Source organism: Coptis chinensis, chromosome 1 (assembly GCF_015680905.1).
Source record: "Coptis chinensis isolate HL-2020 chromosome 1, ASM1568090v1, whole genome shotgun sequence".
NCBI lineage: Eukaryota > Viridiplantae > Streptophyta > Magnoliopsida > Ranunculales > Ranunculaceae > Coptis > Coptis chinensis.
In genome coordinates, this window is record NC_141456.1 from 12,825,853 (window position 1) to 12,846,579 (window position 20,727).

The 20,727-nt window shown below is 36.7% G+C and overlaps 4 protein-coding genes across 4 annotated transcripts; 1 reads left to right on the plus strand and 3 right to left on the minus strand.

Annotated features, from left to right (window-relative positions):
• Positions 1–435: 435 nt before the first annotated feature.
• On the plus strand, positions 436–2,142 carry LOC147522232 (putative nucleoredoxin 1). Its single transcript, XM_086567359.1, has 4 exons — positions 436–574; positions 833–1,681; positions 1,759–1,843; positions 1,998–2,142. Exons 1-4 carry the CDS (start codon positions 436–438, stop codon positions 2,140–2,142), a joined length of 1,218 nt encoding a protein of 405 aa, XP_086423485.1.
• Positions 2,143–2,583: 441 nt separating this feature from the next.
• Positions 2,584–4,782, minus strand: LOC147522233 (uncharacterized). Its single transcript, XM_086592062.1, has 3 exons — positions 4,591–4,782; positions 3,922–4,058; positions 2,584–3,344 (listed from the first exon to the last, which is right to left on the minus strand). Exons 1-3 carry the CDS (start codon positions 4,661–4,663, stop codon positions 2,919–2,921), a joined length of 636 nt encoding a protein of 211 aa, XP_086448188.1. The 5' UTR covers positions 4,664–4,782; the 3' UTR covers positions 2,584–2,918.
• Positions 4,783–6,347: 1,565 nt separating this feature from the next.
• On the minus strand, positions 6,348–9,404 carry LOC147522234 (uncharacterized). The gene is made up of 3 exons (XM_086560027.1): positions 9,214–9,404; positions 8,967–9,124; positions 6,348–7,845 (listed from the first exon to the last, which is right to left on the minus strand). The coding sequence occupies exons 1-3, from the start codon at positions 9,269–9,271 to the stop codon at positions 6,640–6,642; spliced, it is 1,422 nt and encodes a 473-aa protein (XP_086416153.1). The 5' UTR covers positions 9,272–9,404; the 3' UTR covers positions 6,348–6,639.
• Positions 9,405–9,694: 290 nt separating this feature from the next.
• Positions 9,695–13,572, minus strand: LOC147522235 (uncharacterized). The gene is made up of 3 exons (XM_086592073.1): positions 12,755–13,572; positions 12,254–12,364; positions 9,695–11,088 (listed from the first exon to the last, which is right to left on the minus strand). Exons 1-3 carry the CDS (start codon positions 12,797–12,799, stop codon positions 10,051–10,053), a joined length of 1,194 nt encoding a protein of 397 aa, XP_086448199.1. The 5' UTR covers positions 12,800–13,572; the 3' UTR covers positions 9,695–10,050.
• Between the last annotated feature and the right edge of the window lie 7,155 nt (positions 13,573–20,727).

Sequence of the window (20,727 nt, forward strand, 5' to 3'; positions counted from 1 at the left end):
CCTAAAGACCAAAGAACACTGAACACTTTATGGTTGAAACTTTCAGCTGTGCAGTTGCTATGTTGGAAAGCAACTATTAGCCAATGAAAGTACATGATGCAGGTGTTCTAGCTTAGGGAGATAATCCAATGTTAAGATCAAATTTTTTGGCTTTCAATTTTAACATAACACCGTTTCCCTTCTTTCTTTGCCACGGTTGAAACTTTCAAACCAACTGATTTTCGGTATAAAGATAGAAAAGAAAAGATATCTGAACATTTCCTAAACATGGAAAGTGTTCCATATCTTTAGGTGATAATAATCTGTACGCCTGAGTATTTGGAAGGTTAAAATGAAGGTTTAATTAAGGAATGCAAATCTAGCCATATATAACTGCAAACACATTTCAGACCAATTTTCCAAATCAAAAGAAAGTGTAGATTGCTCTCAAGAACAATGGAGAAAATGGTTAATGGCGATGCTGTTGGTAATCCAAACAATCTGAAGGAACTACTTATCCTCGAAGGGGGAGATTTTCTTTTACGTAACAACGGTGATCATGTCCCAGTATCAGAACTTCAAGGAAAGATTGTGTGTTTGTATTTTATGAATAGTAGTTTCAGGTCATGCCACCTATTCACTCCCATTCTCACAGATATTTACCATACTTTAAAGGATAGAGGAAAGGGTTTTGAGATCGTTTCAATATCATTACACGATGAAGAAGAATCATTCAAAAATTATTCCAAAAACATACCTTGGTTATCATTGCCATTCAATGACAAGAATCAAGAGAGACTGTAAGAAAAATTCAACATCTCTGCTATCCCAACCCTGGGTGTAATTGGTGCAGATGGAAACATACTGCATCTCAATGCCAGGCGTTACGTGAATCTTTATGGAATTGAAGCTTATCCATTCTCAGCAGATAAACTTGCAGAGCTAGATGAGATTGACAAGAAACGACTTGAATCAATGACGTTGGAGTCACTTCTGGTGCATGAGGGACTAGATTTTGTTGACGGAAAAGGTGGCATAAAGGTTCCAGTTTCTGAACTGAATGGTAAAACTGTTCTCTTCTACTTCTCTAAAAAAGAATGTGGTCCTTGTCAAAAGTTTACACCAATGTTGGCGAAGGCCTACAATGAGATAAAAGCCAAACACGACGACTTGGAAGTGATCTACGTTTGTTGTGACAATGACCGCAAAAGCTTTGAAGATTACACTTCTAGTATGCCATGGTTAGTAATTCCCTATGGGGATGAGAGGGAGAGATTTGTGAAGAACATATTTGATTTTAGTGGTATGCCTTACGTAGGTGTTATTGGACCAAGTGGTGGGATCCTAACAGAAGGAGCAGGGGAGCTTGTCATTTTTTCGGGGGCTGATGCGTATCCATTTGTTAGACATCGAATAGCTGAAATGAAATCAAAACTTGAGGAGATGGCTAGTGGGTGGCCGGAGAAAGTGAAGCATTCTTCACATCCACATGACCTGGTGCGATCTCGTACTGGGATAATAGACACGTGTGATGGGTGCAGAGAGTTGGGTCATGGATGGTTTTTCAGATGTGATGAGTGTGATTATGGTCTCCATCCTGGATGCGCTTTGAAGGATAATGACATAAAAGCTCATGATGATCAAACTGTGGGTCAAGGTGACAGTCATAATCAAGTCTCAAATGGTGGATGGATATGTGATGGTACAACTTGCTATAGAGGTTAAGTTTGCGTGTGTGTGTGTGTGTGTTTTTCGTCTTTTATTGAATCATGTACTCAGGAAGTGGGCCTAGGAGGTCATTTCTGTTTCAAGAACTGAAAGCTATTGAGGTGGGTCTAACCCTATGTCTAGAGAATGATCTTAAGTACATTCAAGTATGCTCAGACTCTGTTCGAGCCATCCAGATTCTAAAGGGAAAAGAAACCACACCATGGTACTGTATGAACTATGAACCTAGTAGAAGCCATAACTAAGATAGTTGCTATTCTTGTTGATGTTAAACTTTGTCATGTATATAGAGAAGTTAATAGGAGTGCAGACTATCTAGCTAGTTTGTCAAACTCAACCGATGATCAGTATGTCTGTAATTGTCCACCTCTTGATTCTGTATTAGCAGAGATTACTACTGCAGATGTCAGAGGAACGGTTTATGTTAGAATCTAATGCAGGTCCAAGGGTCAGCCAAACCCTTTTATCTTCTTCAAAAAATATGTAGTCAGATCTCCATTTGAACTTGAACCTATTAGTCTATTACCATCAATAAAATTAATTTCTTGTTATTATTATTATCTCTATTATTGAAAGGAATGAAGTTGGTATTTGGCAGTTTAGCAGTATAGTATCTGATATTCTGACGGGGACAGAGACTGAGACGTGATAATATGGTCTGTTCTGAATGAAGATCGTTATCCCTAAAATCAACCATAGCTAGATTTGTGACCTATAGTTAACTAGAGCATGAATGTGTCGATCTTGGCTACCTAATATATTAGCATGTCACAAATCTCTAATATAATTGAACTTGTGCGGGCTTTAGGTGGAAAAGGGAGTATGAACAGAAGATGCAAGATAAAACTATAATCCTAATGTAAAAAGACGAAACAGTTTACAATCTCAAACCTTTATTCTCTAGATAAGATACAGAGTTGTCAAAGAAATTCAGTGCATTAGGAGTTACAGTAGAGTACTATAACACACTTCAAGGTCTCAGCCTTGCTTACAATTTCTTTTCCGTTTTTTGGTAATACCTTGCTTACAATTTAACTATGATAAAGATTCACATACTTAGAAAATCTTTCTACCTAAGATTTCTACCTACGATACAATGGGGACAGACCAAGACAGCCATTACAGGGAGAGTGTTATTATCCACATACACAACTATTGAGTCGATTACTCCTCAAATCTTCCATAACCCATTCCCTTCCCCCTTTGTTATTTCAAGCAACTGTATCCCATTCCAGTTCATCCCATTTAACTTTAAATACTTCTTTTTCAGCATCTTCCTTGATTGACTTGGCAGCCTCAATTGCATGGACTGAAGCAGCATGCTTCTTTCCAGCAAGATGCTGTGTGAATGCCCTTTCGTCTGAGCAAGAAATCCTACATAACTTGCACCACTGTGGCTTGTTCTTGCCCTGTTTGCTCTTTTTATGATTTTCCGCCAACTTGGCCTTGTGTTTACTATCTAGTCTGTGCTGCCTGAGAGCAGACTTGCTCGAGAAAGCCACTTGGCAGAGTGTGCACAATAGTGGTGAGGAACCGTTAGATGACCTTGGTTGTTGTGTTGAAAAGGATCTGAGATTGCTCGACATTGTTCTTCTCTTCCTTCCCACTATACTTGGACCAGGAACTGGGGGTGGTCCCTGGAACAAAAAAATTGGTACTTACACAAAATCATCTGATTCTATTCAATGGTTTGAATCAAGAGTCAAGACCCATAAACTAGGAAAGGAACAAAAGATGCGTGATTCATTAGACACAAAAATCAAGTTTTCTACTTATCAATCACAAAAAGGTAAGAGTTTGTTTGGAATTGTTTTCCAAAACTAGCTCACTGAAGTCTGGAAAACATCTTCCTAGAGACCTAGACTTTTTAAACAGTTAGCTTTCTACTCTATACGATGTACTTCATAAAGAAATGAAGTTTTTCAGTCTCTCAGTTCTCAGTGCTCTTCCAAAGAGCTCTACCGCGAGTTGTTTATTTGATGTCTTTTAACTCTCTCTTATAAATAGAGCAACTGTAATTAGTACACTATGTACAGTTAAAGTAACAAGATTACAATAGCCAACCTATTGAGAAAACAGTAAAACCAAAGTTGGATCCCCTGTGATGTAGATGTAAGTTACAAAATCACCGAACAAAAAATAAACTTCAACTACCATTGCAGAGACTAAGAATGTAATAAGAGATATTCAATCAATAGACGCTACATTTCTCACCTGTGAAAGTAAAGAAGCTTCAACATTGATTTTTCCTTGTAAACTCTCTACCCTCATTCGATAGTCTAGCTCTCTTTTGATTGCGAGCTCCAGTGGCATAACATTCTCCCTCAATCTTTCATTAATTATAATATTCTCTGCAACAGGGAGATAGATGTATTGGAACCATAAATTTCTAACATTAAAGACATATACAAAGAAGTCTAATTAACAAGCAGCTCCAACTATCTAATCGACTCAAAGGGACTTTTAACAGTTTTAACTGATCCAAACTTAACAAAAAGAATTATACCCTACAAATAGCAGAGATTGGTACTGAAGACAGAAGACACTAATACACCAAAACAGACTTAGCAAATTTTGGCTCAACAGAAAGCCTAATTCCAAAAAAACAACAAAGTAGCGCATTGAATTGCTCTTTATTAGCTCAGCTTTTATCTATTCAATGAATTTCTACTAGCATTGTAAAGAAATTAAGAAAATGTGAATGTGACAGCTAAATTACATAAACTATGATCACCCACGCAAACTTGATGCCAAACTAAGATGCTCAACATATAAAATTTACAGAAATTGGAATTTCATCCTAAAATACTGAAAATTCTACCAAAATTAAGTGAATTAGAATGAAAATAGATCAAATTGAGAGTAAATTGAGCAATTAGGTACCTTGTTCAGTAGAAAATGTGGAGGCAGAAGCACTAGCATCACCAAAATTAGCTCGGAAACACTCAAAAGCCATATGTACAAGCTCAAAAAGAAGTTAGAAACCCTAATTATAGATGAAGAAATAATAATTTGTTTTTTAATTAGTAGTTACCGGGAAACCCGTTTTCTTGTTTGTTTTATTAAAAATAAAGTTACGTAGTTTTCTACATTTGTTTTTTTTGAGAAAATCTGCTGTACGCATGCAAGAGGTGTGCGGGAGAATCGAGGCCACTCATCATGGCAAGAGGTGCGTGTGTATTGCATCACCAAATACTTTGCAGGGCCAGATTCTCATGCGTACCTGTCTAGAACTGCTATTGGTTTTTTTAGGATAAAGTGTAACTTTATTATTATTTTTTTTTTTTTTTTTTTTTTTTTTTTTATAGTGCGGCAAAACACCAAATATCACCTAAATTGTGATGTAATGGTGCACCAAAACGCTAATATGCCAACGCTATCGGTATAAGTTTCCTTATCTATACTCCCAATTTTAACGATATAACATATGTTCTGCACGCCAGAACGAATAGCGGCTAAAAAAATAAATCAAAATAAATTGAGATGGGAGGGGTAAAATTGGCAGGGTGTTAAAAAACAAAATTCTACATACTAAGGGCATCTCCAATGGGGGGTGTAAAATTACACCTCCACCTAGGCTCCACATAGGTGTAGGATTTTACACATTTAATTGTATAATATTATATAGCTTATAAATATCCACACTCTATACTCTCCAATGGAAGAGTGTAAAAATAAATAAATTTTACTTTAGAATTAGAAAGGGACGTTACTCCAAGTGACGTCCGAAAATTATTTCACTTAGACGTCAGTTCAAGTGTCGCCCGGGTTTTTTATTAACTAATAGTGAGAGGGAGAATTTCCCACCCTCTTTATTAGCTAATGCACTATTATCTACGGTATAGCATCCCCATTAGAGAGAGTTTTTTTATATTTGGGGTGTAAAATTTTCACTCTATACGGTTTACACCCCCTTTGGAGATGCCCTAATAGGAGTCTATTTGGTGGATGGCCGATGGTGGGGCTAATTTTTTCCTATACTAGGATGAGTTGACTTGTTTGGGCTTTTTTTTGCTGGCTGCCTATGCCACTGGGGCGGGTAAAAAAACAACCTATTGGGTCTATAAACTCTATTGCGCTTACCCTATCAACTGTGCTATTGGTGTTTCGCCGCACCAAACCTTTACACTTAGCCTAACATCATTCATTCACAGTCACAGTTGCCGGTTGCTTTTAACCTGGGTGGCCAAGAAGCCGATGAAAAGCGTTTTTCATGTTTTGGGCCCCACATGAACCAACCAAATTCTTCAACGGGCTCGAGTGACACTCGTCTGTAATTTTGTGTCAGGTTGTTGGACAAGTGTTTATATGCAAACTCTTTTTTCGAAAGATTGCATAATGCAAACCTTTACAACCCTTCTAGTCAAGATAAATTATATTTGGAAATTACATCAAAGGGCATATGGCTTGCCAAACCTGACAGAACCGGTGTGGAACTCAGCAATTTGGCTTACACTAATCATGCACACATATCAGAAACCCAGACTATGGTTTAAGCAGAGATACTCACATTATTAGTTTAAGCAAAAAAGGGTGCCTCCTGTGATTCCTGTCCTGTAATATATATCAATCAATTTCAGGGACTTGAACACCTTGTCTTCTTATCAAAATAATATATACCAGGAAATTTAAGACAGACATTGAGCTATGTAACACCAAAATCATTTCAACAACTTCACCAAATTACTCTTCATGTCTTCCTTAGTTCCTTTTCAAAGTAAACTTTACCAAAAAAACATACACCTGGGAAATTGTACACAGACAATTTGTGTTATGTGATAATCATTTGAGGGACCCCATAGCGATGCCCGAAGTTCTATACTTCTATATGATGAAGCATATATATAAGGAAATAAAAAGATTTGATAGACAAGGCAATAGAATTACGCCGTTAGGGAATAGCAAAGCATCCAAGGTCCTCCCACTTCAAAGCTACCCTGTTTCACCCACTTCGCCTGTAACTGCTAATGCATTCTCGATTGCTTGAACACAAGTAGCATGCTGCTTTCCATTGAGATGTTGCCAAAGGTTGAATTCATTCATGCATGAAATCTTACAGATATCACACCACAATTGCTTGTTCTCTATGCCCCCAACAATCTTTTGGCTGCTCAACTGTTGTATCCTGGAACGGTGTTTCCTCCCTCTGTAGTGCTGCTTGAGAGTTAAAGCACTTGAGCAAACCAACTGGCACTCCTTACAGACTAGGCTGACTGGTTGAAATTGATGAGGTTTCTTTGCGCAAGATTTCCGTGGCTGAGGGGGTGGTATGCGTGAGAGGATCTCTGACGATTGAATATGAACAATTTGTTTGGAATAAGAATGTTGCAGCTGTTGTGTTGGTAAGCACGAGGGGTGGTTTGATGATTGAATTTGGGGAGCTTGGTTAAGGGAAGATTGTTGCAGCTGTGGTGATGGTAAGCTTGAGAAGTTCCTTGATGGTTGAAATTGAAGACCTTGAGCAGCATTAGATTGCTGCAGCTGTGGTGACGATAAACTTGAGAAGTTCCTTGATGGTTGAAATTCAAGAGCTTGCACAGCATCAGATTGATGCAGCTGTGGTGGTGGTAAGCTTGACAAATTCTTTGATGGTTGGAATTGGAGAGCTTGCTTCGCATACAGCTGTTGTGTTGGTACATATGATACAATTTTTGATGGTTGAATGTGGAGAGTTTGGTTAGCATGCAGCTGTGGTGGAGGTAAGTTTGAGATGTTCTCTGATTGTTGAATTTGGAGAGCTTGCATGGTGCAAGGTTGCTGCAACTGATGTGGTCGTAAGCACGAGCGGTTCTCTGATGGTCGACTTGGGAGAGGTTGCTTGACGCAAGACTGCCGCACCTGTGGTGGAGGCATGTTTGAGATGTTCTCTGATGGTTGAATTTGGAGAGTCTGCCTGGCACAAGGTTGCTGCAACTGTTGTGGTCGCAAGCATGAGCGGTTCTCTGATGGTTCACTTGGGAGAGATTGCTTGGCGTAAGACTGCCGTGGTGGTACTGGTAAGCGTGAGAGATTTCCTGATGGTTGAATTTGGACAGTTTGCTTAGCATAAGGTTGTGGCACCTGGGGCGATGGCAAGCATGTGGAGTTCTCTGACATTGACAATCCATCCACTGCGAGTTTTAGATCCGAAGGTTGCACCTGGAAGAAGAAAGCATAAATATAACATGAGAAAAGAGTCAAAAACTCTACTGTCCATTCCTGCGATTCTCTGGATAGTCATCATTATGAAAATTGGCGAAAAGAGCTTTTGGCATAGAACTCGTTCCATTGCACAGAAAAGCTTTACTTATCCTTCATCATTTTTAGTACAAAGAAGTAGATAGCATAAGTAGGAATTGAAGCAGTGGACGTTGGGTAGGAACACGGAAGCGTGGATTCTTACCACCACCTTCACCCATTCCAAACGCCTCATATCTATGTTCCAACAACACTTGATATAAGATGATATGATAAACCCAATCACTTCTTCAGTTGAAGCTACACCCACTAGCCTAACAAAAAGGTAAATCAAATCCACTTGCAATAACCAGAGTACTTGTGGCTGTTCAGCACACAAGAGCTTAAATTCTTTTCCGTAAATATGAAAGGGTTAGCATATCAGATACAACGTATAAGATCAGCTAACTAAGGGGCTAGTTCTAGCAACGGATGCTTATGAAGTCTAGCTGAGACCAAGAGTGGTAGTCTTTCGAGAGGCATTAAGCAAGAAAGACCTAGGTGACCAGCGACGCAGAACAAGTGGCAGCAAAAATAAAAATAAGACGGGATTTTTAACATCATTATGGCTCAAACTCACGAAATAGCAAAAAGCAGGTTCTTCAGAATACCACTCAAACTAAAATAATTCACTTCATGACGTGAACAAGATCCAATCAATGTCATGAACCAAGCATCTTACTTTCAGCTAATTTGGTTAGTGTGGACTCAAAACATATATTACAGTAAACCATATGATTAAATACAGAACAGCATAATTATTCTAACATATTGAGGATGCAATCAATAGTTTTGCTTAAAAAACCCCCACCCAAAAGACAACCTAGATGGGAACCTTTCTTCTAACATACAATAAGAACAGATTTACACATTACACCTAAGAACTCTGTCAACATAATATCACTACTACAAATTTCAGTTGCCCAAATAAAATGTAGTGCAATCAATATCTTAATAACCACCCCAAGGGCCAAGGACACCATATCAGCCTTTCATATTCCTAAAATCTATAGCTTTTTATATACAGCAAAATTTCACGTTACCTCGAGCGACAAAGGGGACTCCTCAACGTCACTAGGATTATTAGGACATTGTTGTAGCTTTGCGATTTTCCCCCGATAAGCAAACTCCCTCTGCAAAGCAAGCTCTACAGACATAACTTTCCTCTCATTATCAACTTCATCCTCCTCCTCAACAAAGTCTACAATAAACCCAAAACTCAACAAGTAATATATTTCAAGAAATATCGACGAAAAATGAAACATGAAAAATGGGAGTTTGTTTGTTTACCTTGTCCAGTCAAAGAACTTGAAGCAGGAAAATCGGCTCCGAAACTTACAAAAGCCATAAATTTCAGCTCGGGGAAGTTGAAAACACTAGACTAATAGTAATAAGTGAAGCCCTAGCTTGAACAAGTAAATGATAAATGCGAGAGAGAGGTGGCGGAGTTTGTTACTAGTAATGGAATAGTGGGAGAGTAATGCTAGTTATGTGTGTACTGTGTAGTACTATTTTTTATCAAGAACTATTTTTAGCGGGTACTTTTTAGGGTCAATCTCGTCATTTACAGTTGGCAAATTTTGGCTGTATTATACGGGGTATTATAATAAAAACAATATTGGTTTAACATTTTTTTTTTTCCTGAAAAATGAAATGTTTTTAACAAGTTAAGTGAGCATAGAATGGTGAGAGGATTAGTATAATATGAATCTTACAATTTATTTGAAATGCAGACATGTCTATAATAGCTTGAGCAAACAAACCCACACCATCCTCAGAAGCGTACAAGAATATTGCACCTTATAAAGGTACCTTATGTCTTCCCAATTAACATGTACAAGAGAAATTGTAGGATGGGGCCTTCTTTCCTTTAAGGTTACCCCAGAGTACTATAGGATGTAGCATACTTAGATACAAAAAAACTAAGGAACACTTTGATGATCAAAGCAACAGAATTGCGCATTATGAAATAGCATTTACAGTCATATTCATCTCTTAAAACGTTACATTATCCTTTTCACTTCTTTTGCTTTATCCATTGCTTAGACACGAGCAGCATGGTTCTTTCCTTTGAGATGCAGACTGCAGACAAGAGCAGAGTACATCATACATGAAATCTTACTGACATCAGTTGAACCCTATATTTTCAGCAAGCTTTTGCCTCTCCAATTCTCTTACCCTGGCACGGTGCTTCCTCCCTCTGTAGTGTTCACTGAGAGTTATTTCTTTGTGGAACTTCTTTTGGCACTCCTTGCACATTAGCCTGGGTGGGTTATATTGGAAAGGTAGCTTACCAGTGCAAGCTTTCTGAAGACGAGGTGGTTGTTTGCATGAGATATCATCTGATGATTGATTTTGGATAGATTGCTTAGAAGAAGATTGCTTCAGCTCTGGTGCTGGTGAGCATGGGAGACTTGATGATGCCTGAGCATGAAGATCTTGCTTGGCATAAGATTGTGGCTGCTGTGACATTGGTATGCCTGGCAGGGTCGCGGATAATTGAGTTTGGCTAGCATGCTTACTGTGAGATTGCTGCATCTGTGATGGTGGTAAGCACGAGACACTCTCGGATGTTTGTTGCAAGTATGAAAGGCTCGATGGTGCTTGAATTTGAAAATTTTGCCTAGCGCAAGATTGCTGCAGATCTGGTGGTAAGCATGAGAGGTTCTTGGATGCTTGGATTGGCAGAGGTGGATTAGTATAAGACTGCCTCATCTGTGCTTGTGGTAAGCATGCAAGGTTCTCGGATGGTTGAATGTGGAAAGTTTGTCTGGGATAAGATTGACCCAGCTGTTGTGGTAATAAGCATGAGAGGTTCTGTGATGGCTGAATTTGGAAATTTATTTTGTAAGGTTGCAGCAGCTGTGGGGGTGGTAAACATGAGAGGCTTAATGATGCTTGAGATTGAAGATTTTGTTTGGTGTAAGACTGCCAAAGCTGTGGTGGTGGTAAGCATGAGAGGTTGTCAGAAGGTTGAACCTGGAGACATTGTCTAGCATATGACTGCCTCAGCGACGTCGGTGGCAAGCATGAGAGATTCTCTGATGGTTGAATTTGGAGAGTCTGCTTATCATAAGGATGCCGCAAGTGTGGCGATGGAAAGCACGAGAAGTTCTCTGATTTTGTCGCTCTGTCCACTTCAAGGTTTAGATTCACAGATGACACCTGCAATATAAAATATAAATATAACAAGAGAACATTAGAAGAGATTCTGCTGTCCCCTCCTACTCTTCTCTAGACAAATCACCTAATCTCATAATCGCGAATGAGTAATGAAATTTGGAAAGGGGGAGATTCTATAAAATTAATTAGGGTCAGCGCATAAACAACAACAGTTATCCTTTATCATTTTTGTGTAAAGAAGAAAAAAATAGGTGGCATTTCCAACCAGCATGGAAGCATGTATTCTTGCCTTCAACTTCAGGGCAATTATGAGGCCTCATTTCTATAAAATTAATTAGGGTCAGTGCATAAACAACAACAGGTAATCATTATCATTTTTACGTACAAAAGAAAAGGGAAGCAGTAACAACGCCAACCAGAATGGGATAGAGCATGTACCCTTCAACTTCATTGCACTTATGAGGCCTCATTTCTAAGTACTCTAAGCGAAGAACCTCTACCCAAACATTTCTTGAGTTAAAGTTATAGATTGCCCTGTGAGTACTCTAAGCTACTTATGCTAACTTATATATATATGAAGTGTTTATGTGACATGTGGTATCACAGATCACGATGTGGCATGTAACTTGACCTACAATGGCATAAACAAAGAACAGAATGTGGCATTGTCGGGGTGAACGAATCTAGAAGCGAAAGTCCGAGAATACTGGATGAGGCCAACAAGGTGGATATCTATCGACGAGGCAATATGCAAGATTTACTTGTCCAGGGGTAAAAATCAATCCAACACAAGTGGCACACACATATATAAGGAACAAGAGTGGATTTTTTCACATCGTCATGGTTCGTTCAAACGCGTAAACAGAGAACCTAATATCTTCTTATAAACAAGATCCAACCAACGCAAGGAACAAACATTCTAGTTTCAGCTAAACATTCTAGAGCACAGAAAGTTGGGTCATGTGGCTCAATAACAAACTACAAGTTCATCATAATAAAATACAGAACAATTCATTTAACATGATAGATTTTCTAAAACACCAAGGATGCAATAAATAGTGTATTAACATATCAAGATAATGATGGGATCTCCTTCTTCTTCTTTTTTTTCTTTAAAGTGAAAGTCAGGCTTTATGTTTGCACTTAATTTTTTACAGACTGGAATACAACAATGTACAATGTACAAGAAGTAGAAACATAACCTCACCTGGACCCGTGCAGACGAACTCCATGCTGCTGTTGCAAAGCTCACCAGATAAGATTTTCCACTTAATTGCTTCATACGACCTCTCATCAACAATTTCTTCCTCAAAGTAATCTGCAATATCACAACTGAATAATTAACACAATGATTAAAAATTGGATAGAAAGCCACAATTAAGATCAAGAAATTTAAGTCTACAAACAAGAAAACCTAAAGAAATACCAATATAAAAAAAACTCAAGATATCTTTCAATTTTCCATCCCAGATTTCACCTTTTTGCAGATTCAAGCATAATGTTAAAGCTAATAAACGAGAATTCACTAAATAATGGAACGATGATGCACCAGAAAAACTTCAATTTCAAGAACAGTAGGAAAATAGCAGATGAAGAAAAGTAACTAATCAGAGACTAAACATAATAATGATCTTTAAAATAATGCAAAACAAAAGAAAGAACACTTGGAAAAAATTAGAGTTTAGGGTATGTCAAATTGTGTTGTTACCATATTCGGTTGATGAACTGGAGTCTGTACCGCTTTGATCTCCATAATTGGGTTTAAAATTCACATACGCCATGAAGAATCGCCAGTTTTTCTTGATCGAGAAGACAGTGGCGTGAGTTGCAAGTTATAGAATAATTGAGTGTCTATTGTAGAGAATTTTCGCGGGTATTATGGGTTCAAGGGACATATAAACTCAGTCAGGACAACAACCACACGATCTTAGAAGATTGATGACTGAAATGATGCCACGTAGTGAGCCAAAAGGGTCCATTTTGCTTTGGTACTCGAGTCATCTTCTTCTCCTCTCCTCTCTTCTCTTCTGTTATTTACAATTTAACATTCTGAGATTTCATAGACCCAAATTGAACAACCAAGACTCAGGTGTGTAAATACAAATTACAAAACTCTCATTTTACAGTAGTTCCTTAAATAGATGAGTAGATTACCCATTCTCTTCTTGACTTCTATTTTTTTTTCTTTTAATGCTTTTGACGTTCCATGAGATTGTCATTAAGGGTTGATTTGAAAATATGCTTGACAAAAAATATGTGGGAACCCAATTTCAGTGTATGTAAAAAGATAAACTGTTTTCCGAATCTGATGAATTTTCTGTAATATCTAGAGAGTAGTATTGTAGTAATAATGATGAATTCATGAAGCTTCTATGCGTTTTACGAGTTGGGAGTTGACGGACATGGGGTGGGGAGAAGATGACTCGACATGTGTGCTTTTGGCTTGGCTAGAGCTGAACTAGAAAGGGCTCCCTACGTGGCAATCTTTCAGTCGTTAATCGTTAGAGATCATGTGGTTGTTGCCCTGAGTGAATTTATATGTCAAAACGTATATGTCCCTTGAACCCCGACTAGGGGTGGGCAATGGGCTGGGTCGGGCTAGCCCGGCCCTAAACATTTAAAAGTCCTTTAGATATTAAAGGTTTCGATATAGGGTTGGGTCGGGTCACAAGTCTAAATCTCTTTTTCCCTCGACCCTACCCTAAGCCCTTGATTTTGGGGCCTGATTTAGGGTAGGGCCCCTATATATTTTCTTCGTTTTACAAATGTCATTTTTCGGAGGTTGTTTTTTGGTTTTACATACTTTTAGCTATGTATTTCGTTTTAATGGTGTGGGAAAACCTTTAGTTATAAACTTGGCTTGGATGAGAATAAAAATATAATTTATAAGTAAGTGGGAAAATAAATTGAGAATAATAAGTTCTAGACTTTGATTTGATGATCAAAGGAATAAAAGTCTTATTTTTTTTATTAGGCTAGTGCTTTCGTTGTTCTTCATGGCCAAATAGGTTAACAAGTTTTTGTTATATAAGACAAGTTATTGAAAGTACTTTCTTGGGTGTAAGTGATAAATTCATGAAAACAATGTTATTTTAATTTAAAATATTTAACAAAGAGTTGAATGATTATAATGCGATGTATTTATAGTGAAAATGTGAAACTATAACTAGGGGGTTTGTTAGTTTGAATTAGGGTCCGGGCCTATGTTTGAACCTTAGCCCAACCCCACCCTTAGAAGCCTTTAGTTGCGGGTTTAAAACTTTTTTAGTTGTTTTATAGGGCTTAGGGTTGGTTTTTTAGGGTCATTTTCCCACCCCTAACCCCCGACCCATTATTTTTTGGGTATTTTGACTAATTTGATTATGATTAGGTACATAGTACATACTAATTTAGCATAAAGAAGCAGAAAGTGCCTTTTCCAATTTCCAATTCAGCACAAAGATTTTATTATTGTGGAAAATGATTAAGGCATAATGGAGATCTTATATATATATTTGTCATTATTGGTTTGATGTTTTTTTTTTTTTTTTTTTTTTTTTTTTCATTTTCTATTATATATTTTTTGTATAATTTAATTTTTCACATGTAATTTGTTTTGGCTTTGTATATAATTTATTTAAGCCCAACGTCCACTTTAACTAAATCCATAGTTATATAATTTATGTAAGCCAACATCTGCTTTAACTGAATCTCGTTATTCTACTAATATTGAAAATTATAAAATTCATAAATTTAATTGGAATATGTCGTAATTATTGTGTCCGGAATTATGATTTTTGAAATCCTTAACGATGACTAAATATATAAATCCCATAGTGGAGACACGTCAAATTGATCCAATTTTATTTGTTATGCCAGTATATATAGTGCACACAATACAATTTTATTTGTTTTGGGTGTACATTGTTACTTATTTTATGATTAGTAGATTTTTTCCTTTATTCCCAGTCATATGTGTGGTTAACAAATGCATAAAGTAAATGTTCAAGCAACTCAATTCATTTTTTCCTTTGTTCTTTCATAGTTTCATTGTCATTTTCTAGAAATAAACTTTGTTATGTTAAAGTTCACCTGAGATTAGTGTAAAAACATTTCTTTGTGACGTAAGCGTTTTAGAAAAATCGTTTTTGGTTGAAACTATTGTTTTTAACAATTTAGTTTTTTGTCTCAGTTTTTTCTGTAATTAGCTATATTGTTTAGAAAAAGTTGGAGACTGTGAAACTCTATATAGGATTTATGGGATTGTTTCTTTATTTATATCCTAATTTTTCATAATTAGTAATAGAGTTTAGAAAAAACTGGAGTCTATGTGAGTGCTCCAAAAAATAGATTGGTGAGGGTATAACTATATATAATATATATCTAATGATTTGGAATTCCTTTTATTTTCTAATTAGTATTAGAGTTTACAAAAAATTAGAGACTCTATGAAACCTTGAAAAATAGAGTCATGAGGGTATAGCTATAATATATATCTAAGGATTAGAAGTGATGATTGGGTTGATTGTGATCTACTGGCATCTAGTGAAACAGGGTGGATGCTTTTTTTCAATAGAAAAAATGACCAAGTCTTTTACTTCCCTCATAAGGAGGTTATGGACCTTCCTTGACTTTGTTTTGCTCGAGAGTCTCCCCAATAACCGTTGTGAGGTTCTGCCGAATGGATGGAAAGGAGACTTCCTTGGTGAGCCATATAGCCATACTAATCCCACTACCTACAGTGTTGATTGGAAATGTCTGACATCGCATGGACTCGAATCTTAGCTTTATAATTTTGTTCAACGGTGGGTGCATACCACAAGATATCACAGTTTCCCTTACTACCATAGATGGATACAGGGGGCTGCATGTTGGGGCGGTCGCACTCCCTGAGATTATAAAAGTTCCACTACCACATAACTAATTGCCTAGAAAAATCTTCAAACTATAAGGACTCGCACTCCCAAATTTTGTAGCATACTTCCACTACTGCACTCCCAAAATTTTCACAACTATAGTGAGAATATAATCAACAAAAAAAATAGTATGAAAAAAGACTAATAGAAAACATTCCAATAAACAAACGTTTTTTTTTACTTCTCTTTTATCCCTTACAAAATTATCATTTATCATTTATTTTGAGTTCAATACTATTAAAGAGGAGCAAATGTGTTTTTAAATATTTGATGGGTTGATAAGACTAAAACAAATAGCCAAATGTCCAAAGTCCAACCGGTCAGTTTGTGTAATTCTAATCACCCATAACAAGCTCGTAAACTCTCCCTCATTTCTTTCACTCTCAAGCCTCATATCTCAACCCAAAAAAAAAACAAAAAACAAAAAACAAATTCAGAAAGGACTTGCAGCACAGCTTGTTAACGTTTGTCCTAATTATTTGTAAAACTTGTTATCATTATCAATAAATTTTCCACTTAAAAAAATAAAAAAATAGTAATTTTTTATTTTCAATGTTAATCTTTTATAGTTTATAGCATTATAGGAATAATGACTTATAACATAGCATTTTTTGAATTTCCCTATAATTAAACTATAACATTATAGGAAGTTAACAATTTGTTGAATTGTTGTAGACTTGTGGACTAGATTATGTAGATATATATAGACATAGTAGTGTTAATTAATGGCTTAAGTGCTTATTAAGTAGTTAACTTCATCAGTCTATATTAAATTCTTAGTAGTCAACGCATTCTAGTTTTGTTAATTGAAATAAATACATAATTTTGTTGATCATTATTGTTTAGACCTTCTGACAAAAAATAAATAAATAATTGCATACTCATATTAGTGGGCCTATCCTTCATTTGGATAACAACAAACAATACCACTTGATTTGGGTCTCCAAGGGAAATATTCTACACACGTTTCGCTTCAATAGTGGTTTGACCTATACTTCTCATATAGTAGATGCACTTGCTCCTGAAACGACCAGTATCAATTTGTGTTACCCAACAAAAATGAATTTTTTTGTTTCAAGATAATGGGAATCGTTTAAACCCCTTATTCGTGTATGTCAGTTGGGGAACATTTGAAGTTAGAGTTTTTGATGAACCTCCTACTAACCCGGGTTACCAATACATGTTGGAGAATGGAAAAGTTATGGTAGATAGTTTTGAGGAAGCTGAAGAAGCTTTTTGGCAAATGCAGTTGGGAAGTTCAAGAGGACAACACATGGTTACCCATTCTAAAAATAGCATACAATACTGGTATGGGCGTCACCCGTGTGCTCGCTGCAGAGGACTCCCCTGCCAAATGTGTTGGTTTCATGTTGGGAGTGAGTTCTCAGAAGCACAATGAGTTGAGCAGAACCATGCGTATATAATGGTACTATATTCTCTTTTTGGTGTGTTATTGAAGTAATGTTCTGTTGTTTTTATGGTGAACTGGGTTCTTGACCAACTGCTGCATCAGTTTTAGGGGCCATTTGTTTTTACCTCTTATAAGATGTGGCCCAGTGATTTTGGACATTTTTTTTATTTGTTTTTTGCCTCTTATAAGAGGCATTCTACTAGAAATGTCTTATAAGAGACTCCAATTCTATAAGTACCAAAATTGGATCTACTTCAATTCTATAAGTCTTACAACTTGAAAAATGACTCAAACACCCCCGTCCATATACCCCTACCCTCATTTCTCTCTTCGTCCTTTTTCATTATCTTATTTTCCAAATAATTCTATTATCCTAGCCACCACCGACTACCACCATCACCACCACCAAACTATTAAAACCACCACCACCACTGCCGCCACTACCACCACCACCATCACCACAACTACTACTACCACCACCATCATTACCTTCACCACCACTACCACCGTACTATTAAGACTATCACCACCACCACCACCACCGTGCTATTAAAACCACCACTACCACCACCATCATCACTACCACCGTACTATTAAGACCAATATTATCACTTCCACTACCACCACCACCGTACTATTAAGACTATCACCACCACCACCACCACCACCACCACCACCGTGCTATTAAGATATCCACCACTTCTACTACCACCACCATCACCGTGCTATTAAAACCAATATCATCACCTCCACTACCACCACCACCGTGCTATTAAGACCACTACCACCACTGCCAATTAAGGTAGTTTCCTAAAATCGATATTCTAATTATCAAAATTGATTTGAAATTGAAAATCAAACTATACGTTTGTTTCAAATTAATATATTCAAGTTAAATGTGATGTAAAGTAGGGTTATATTTGTCAAATAACCATCTATAAGATGTCGTGTATTTGTTTTTTCTATTTTTACAAGTGCTTATAAGAGGAACTTAAAATAAAAAACAAACCACTTTATAAGACCCTCTTATAACACATGGTCTTATAAGACCCTCTTATAACTTAACCCAAAAAAACAAATAGCCCCTTAGTGTTCTTTTTTTTTTTAATCTTTTCCCAGAGCTCTTGATGTTATACATCTCAACACAATTTGGTTTTGTATTTGATTTCTCTTCTAAGCTAGTTTTGTTTTAGTGATTATTCTTGTGATATTTCTCTCTGTTAATGCCTTGTTTGGTTAACTTCTTATGATTATCCCTACATGGTTGGTCATCTATCATGGCAGTATTTGTTAGTCTTTTGCACTAGGGACGAGGCATGCAAAATAGTGTTCAAGTGCTATCCCTAGAATGGCGCATGTCAAGTAGGTTATATAGATTCACAGTATTAGATAGTAAGATTTTAACCGTGCAGAAAGTGAGAGTCCTATGTCCTGAATGTCAGTTTTCTCACTAATGATATTTCCTGGACTGATTAGGGCATTTTCAATGGAGGGTTAAACGGTATAGAGTATAAAGTTTACACCCCAAATATCAGAAAACTCTTTCCAATAGGAGTAGTATACCGTAGATAATAGAGTATTAGTTGATAGAGGAGATGAAAATTTCTCATCTCGTTATCAGTTGATAAATAGCTCGGGCAACACTTTAACCAACGTCCGAACAAAAAAAAAATTCTGACGTCACTTTAAGTAACGTCCCTTTCTTAATCTAAAGTCCAGTTTAAATTAAAAAGGGACGTCATTTTAAGTGACGGTTCGAGTTTAAAATCTAATTTTTTGTACATTTCTCTATTAGAAAATATAGAGTGTGGATATAAATAGGTTATACAATAATATATAATTAAAAGTGTAAAATCCTAATGGCACCTAAGTAGAGCCTAGGTGGAGGTGTTGAGATGCCCTTATCCACAATTTCTTTCTTTAAAGTGATACCGAATACTCAATACACGTGTAATTGTTTTTTCCCCTATACAAACTCTTGCAGTTTTCTATTTTTATTATGTCCTTTGAGTTTCTTCCTTACGTGAGGAATTCTTGAAGATAATTACTGAAATCATCAGAGCTTGGGAGTATCCAAAAGACCAAAACAAGTTTGGTAATTATAGCTTCTGCAGAGCTTGCTGATTTAGCGAAACTGAAATAGGATTACCAAAACAGAGGGGGAGAGAACGAATATGATTGGAGCAAATTATGAAGGTTTATCGGTCACTTGCTCTGTCGGGAACTACTCCAATTTTTTTGGTTTCAATTTTAATTGGGTGCTGTATTGGGCGCCACTCATATTAGATCGGGCAGCCTCCGCCCAAGCCCAAACAACAAAGCCCAAACAATAAAGCCCAATACACCCCCACCAAATCGAAACCGGAAAACCTACCATTACCGGTCGCCTCTCTTTCAAAACCCTTCAAACCCTAACCCCAAATTCAATTTCAAATCTCCAACAAATCTCCAACAATTCGAGTGCCCGATTCGAAGTTTCTCCAACAAATCTCCAACAATTGAATTAAGAACGGTTGTTGTTTTGGCCAAAACAACAAATCTCCAACAACTTCGAGTTTGCAAAGCCTTCGACTGGGTTTGATCCACCATTGATCAAAATCTCCAACACAATCTCTCCACCATTGATCAAAATCTCCAACAATTCGAGTTTGATCCACCATTGATCACAGTTTGTATGTGTTTGTCACTGAAAACTAGATTTGAGTTTCTCAATTCGTTTGAGTCTCTCAATTCGAGTTTCTCAATTCGAGCTTTATCAAAATTGCAAGTTGGAAGAGCGGTGAAAGCTTGAAATTTGCGAGTTCTTCAATTGAAATTCAGGTTGGTTCTTCTTAATTTGTGCAATCTCTTATTATGTAATCATATATATGTGATATGATCATGGTTTGTTGCTTTGAAATGTTATATATGGATTATTAATATGACTCTATGACTCTGTCCCAAGAAGAGGCAAATGATGTGGGTAAGTTGAGTTTCCATATATCGCTACTCAAGTCAATATGGTAGAATTATAGTAGATGATTGAAAATAGGGAATGGACAAATTTAACTTTACCTAGCTAGCATTCATTGATATCGTCACATCTCGGGTAACTGGAAATATAGTGGGCTTAATTAGAACAAAGTAAGAAAATGTTTATTCAAAATAACAAACATAAATGAAAGTAGAAAGAGGTAGAATTCCTATAAAGATGCTTGAGAAAAATAAATTGAAACACTTAGCATCATCTTTTCCCATTTCACTCTAGGCTTCACGCTATATGTTGAGCTATATAGATTAATAAGTGATCGCTAATCAGATGTAAACATATATTTTTCTTTTGATGAACTAAAACTTTAGCAATATGTCTTTGAAGTTTGTCTTGGATTTTGACAT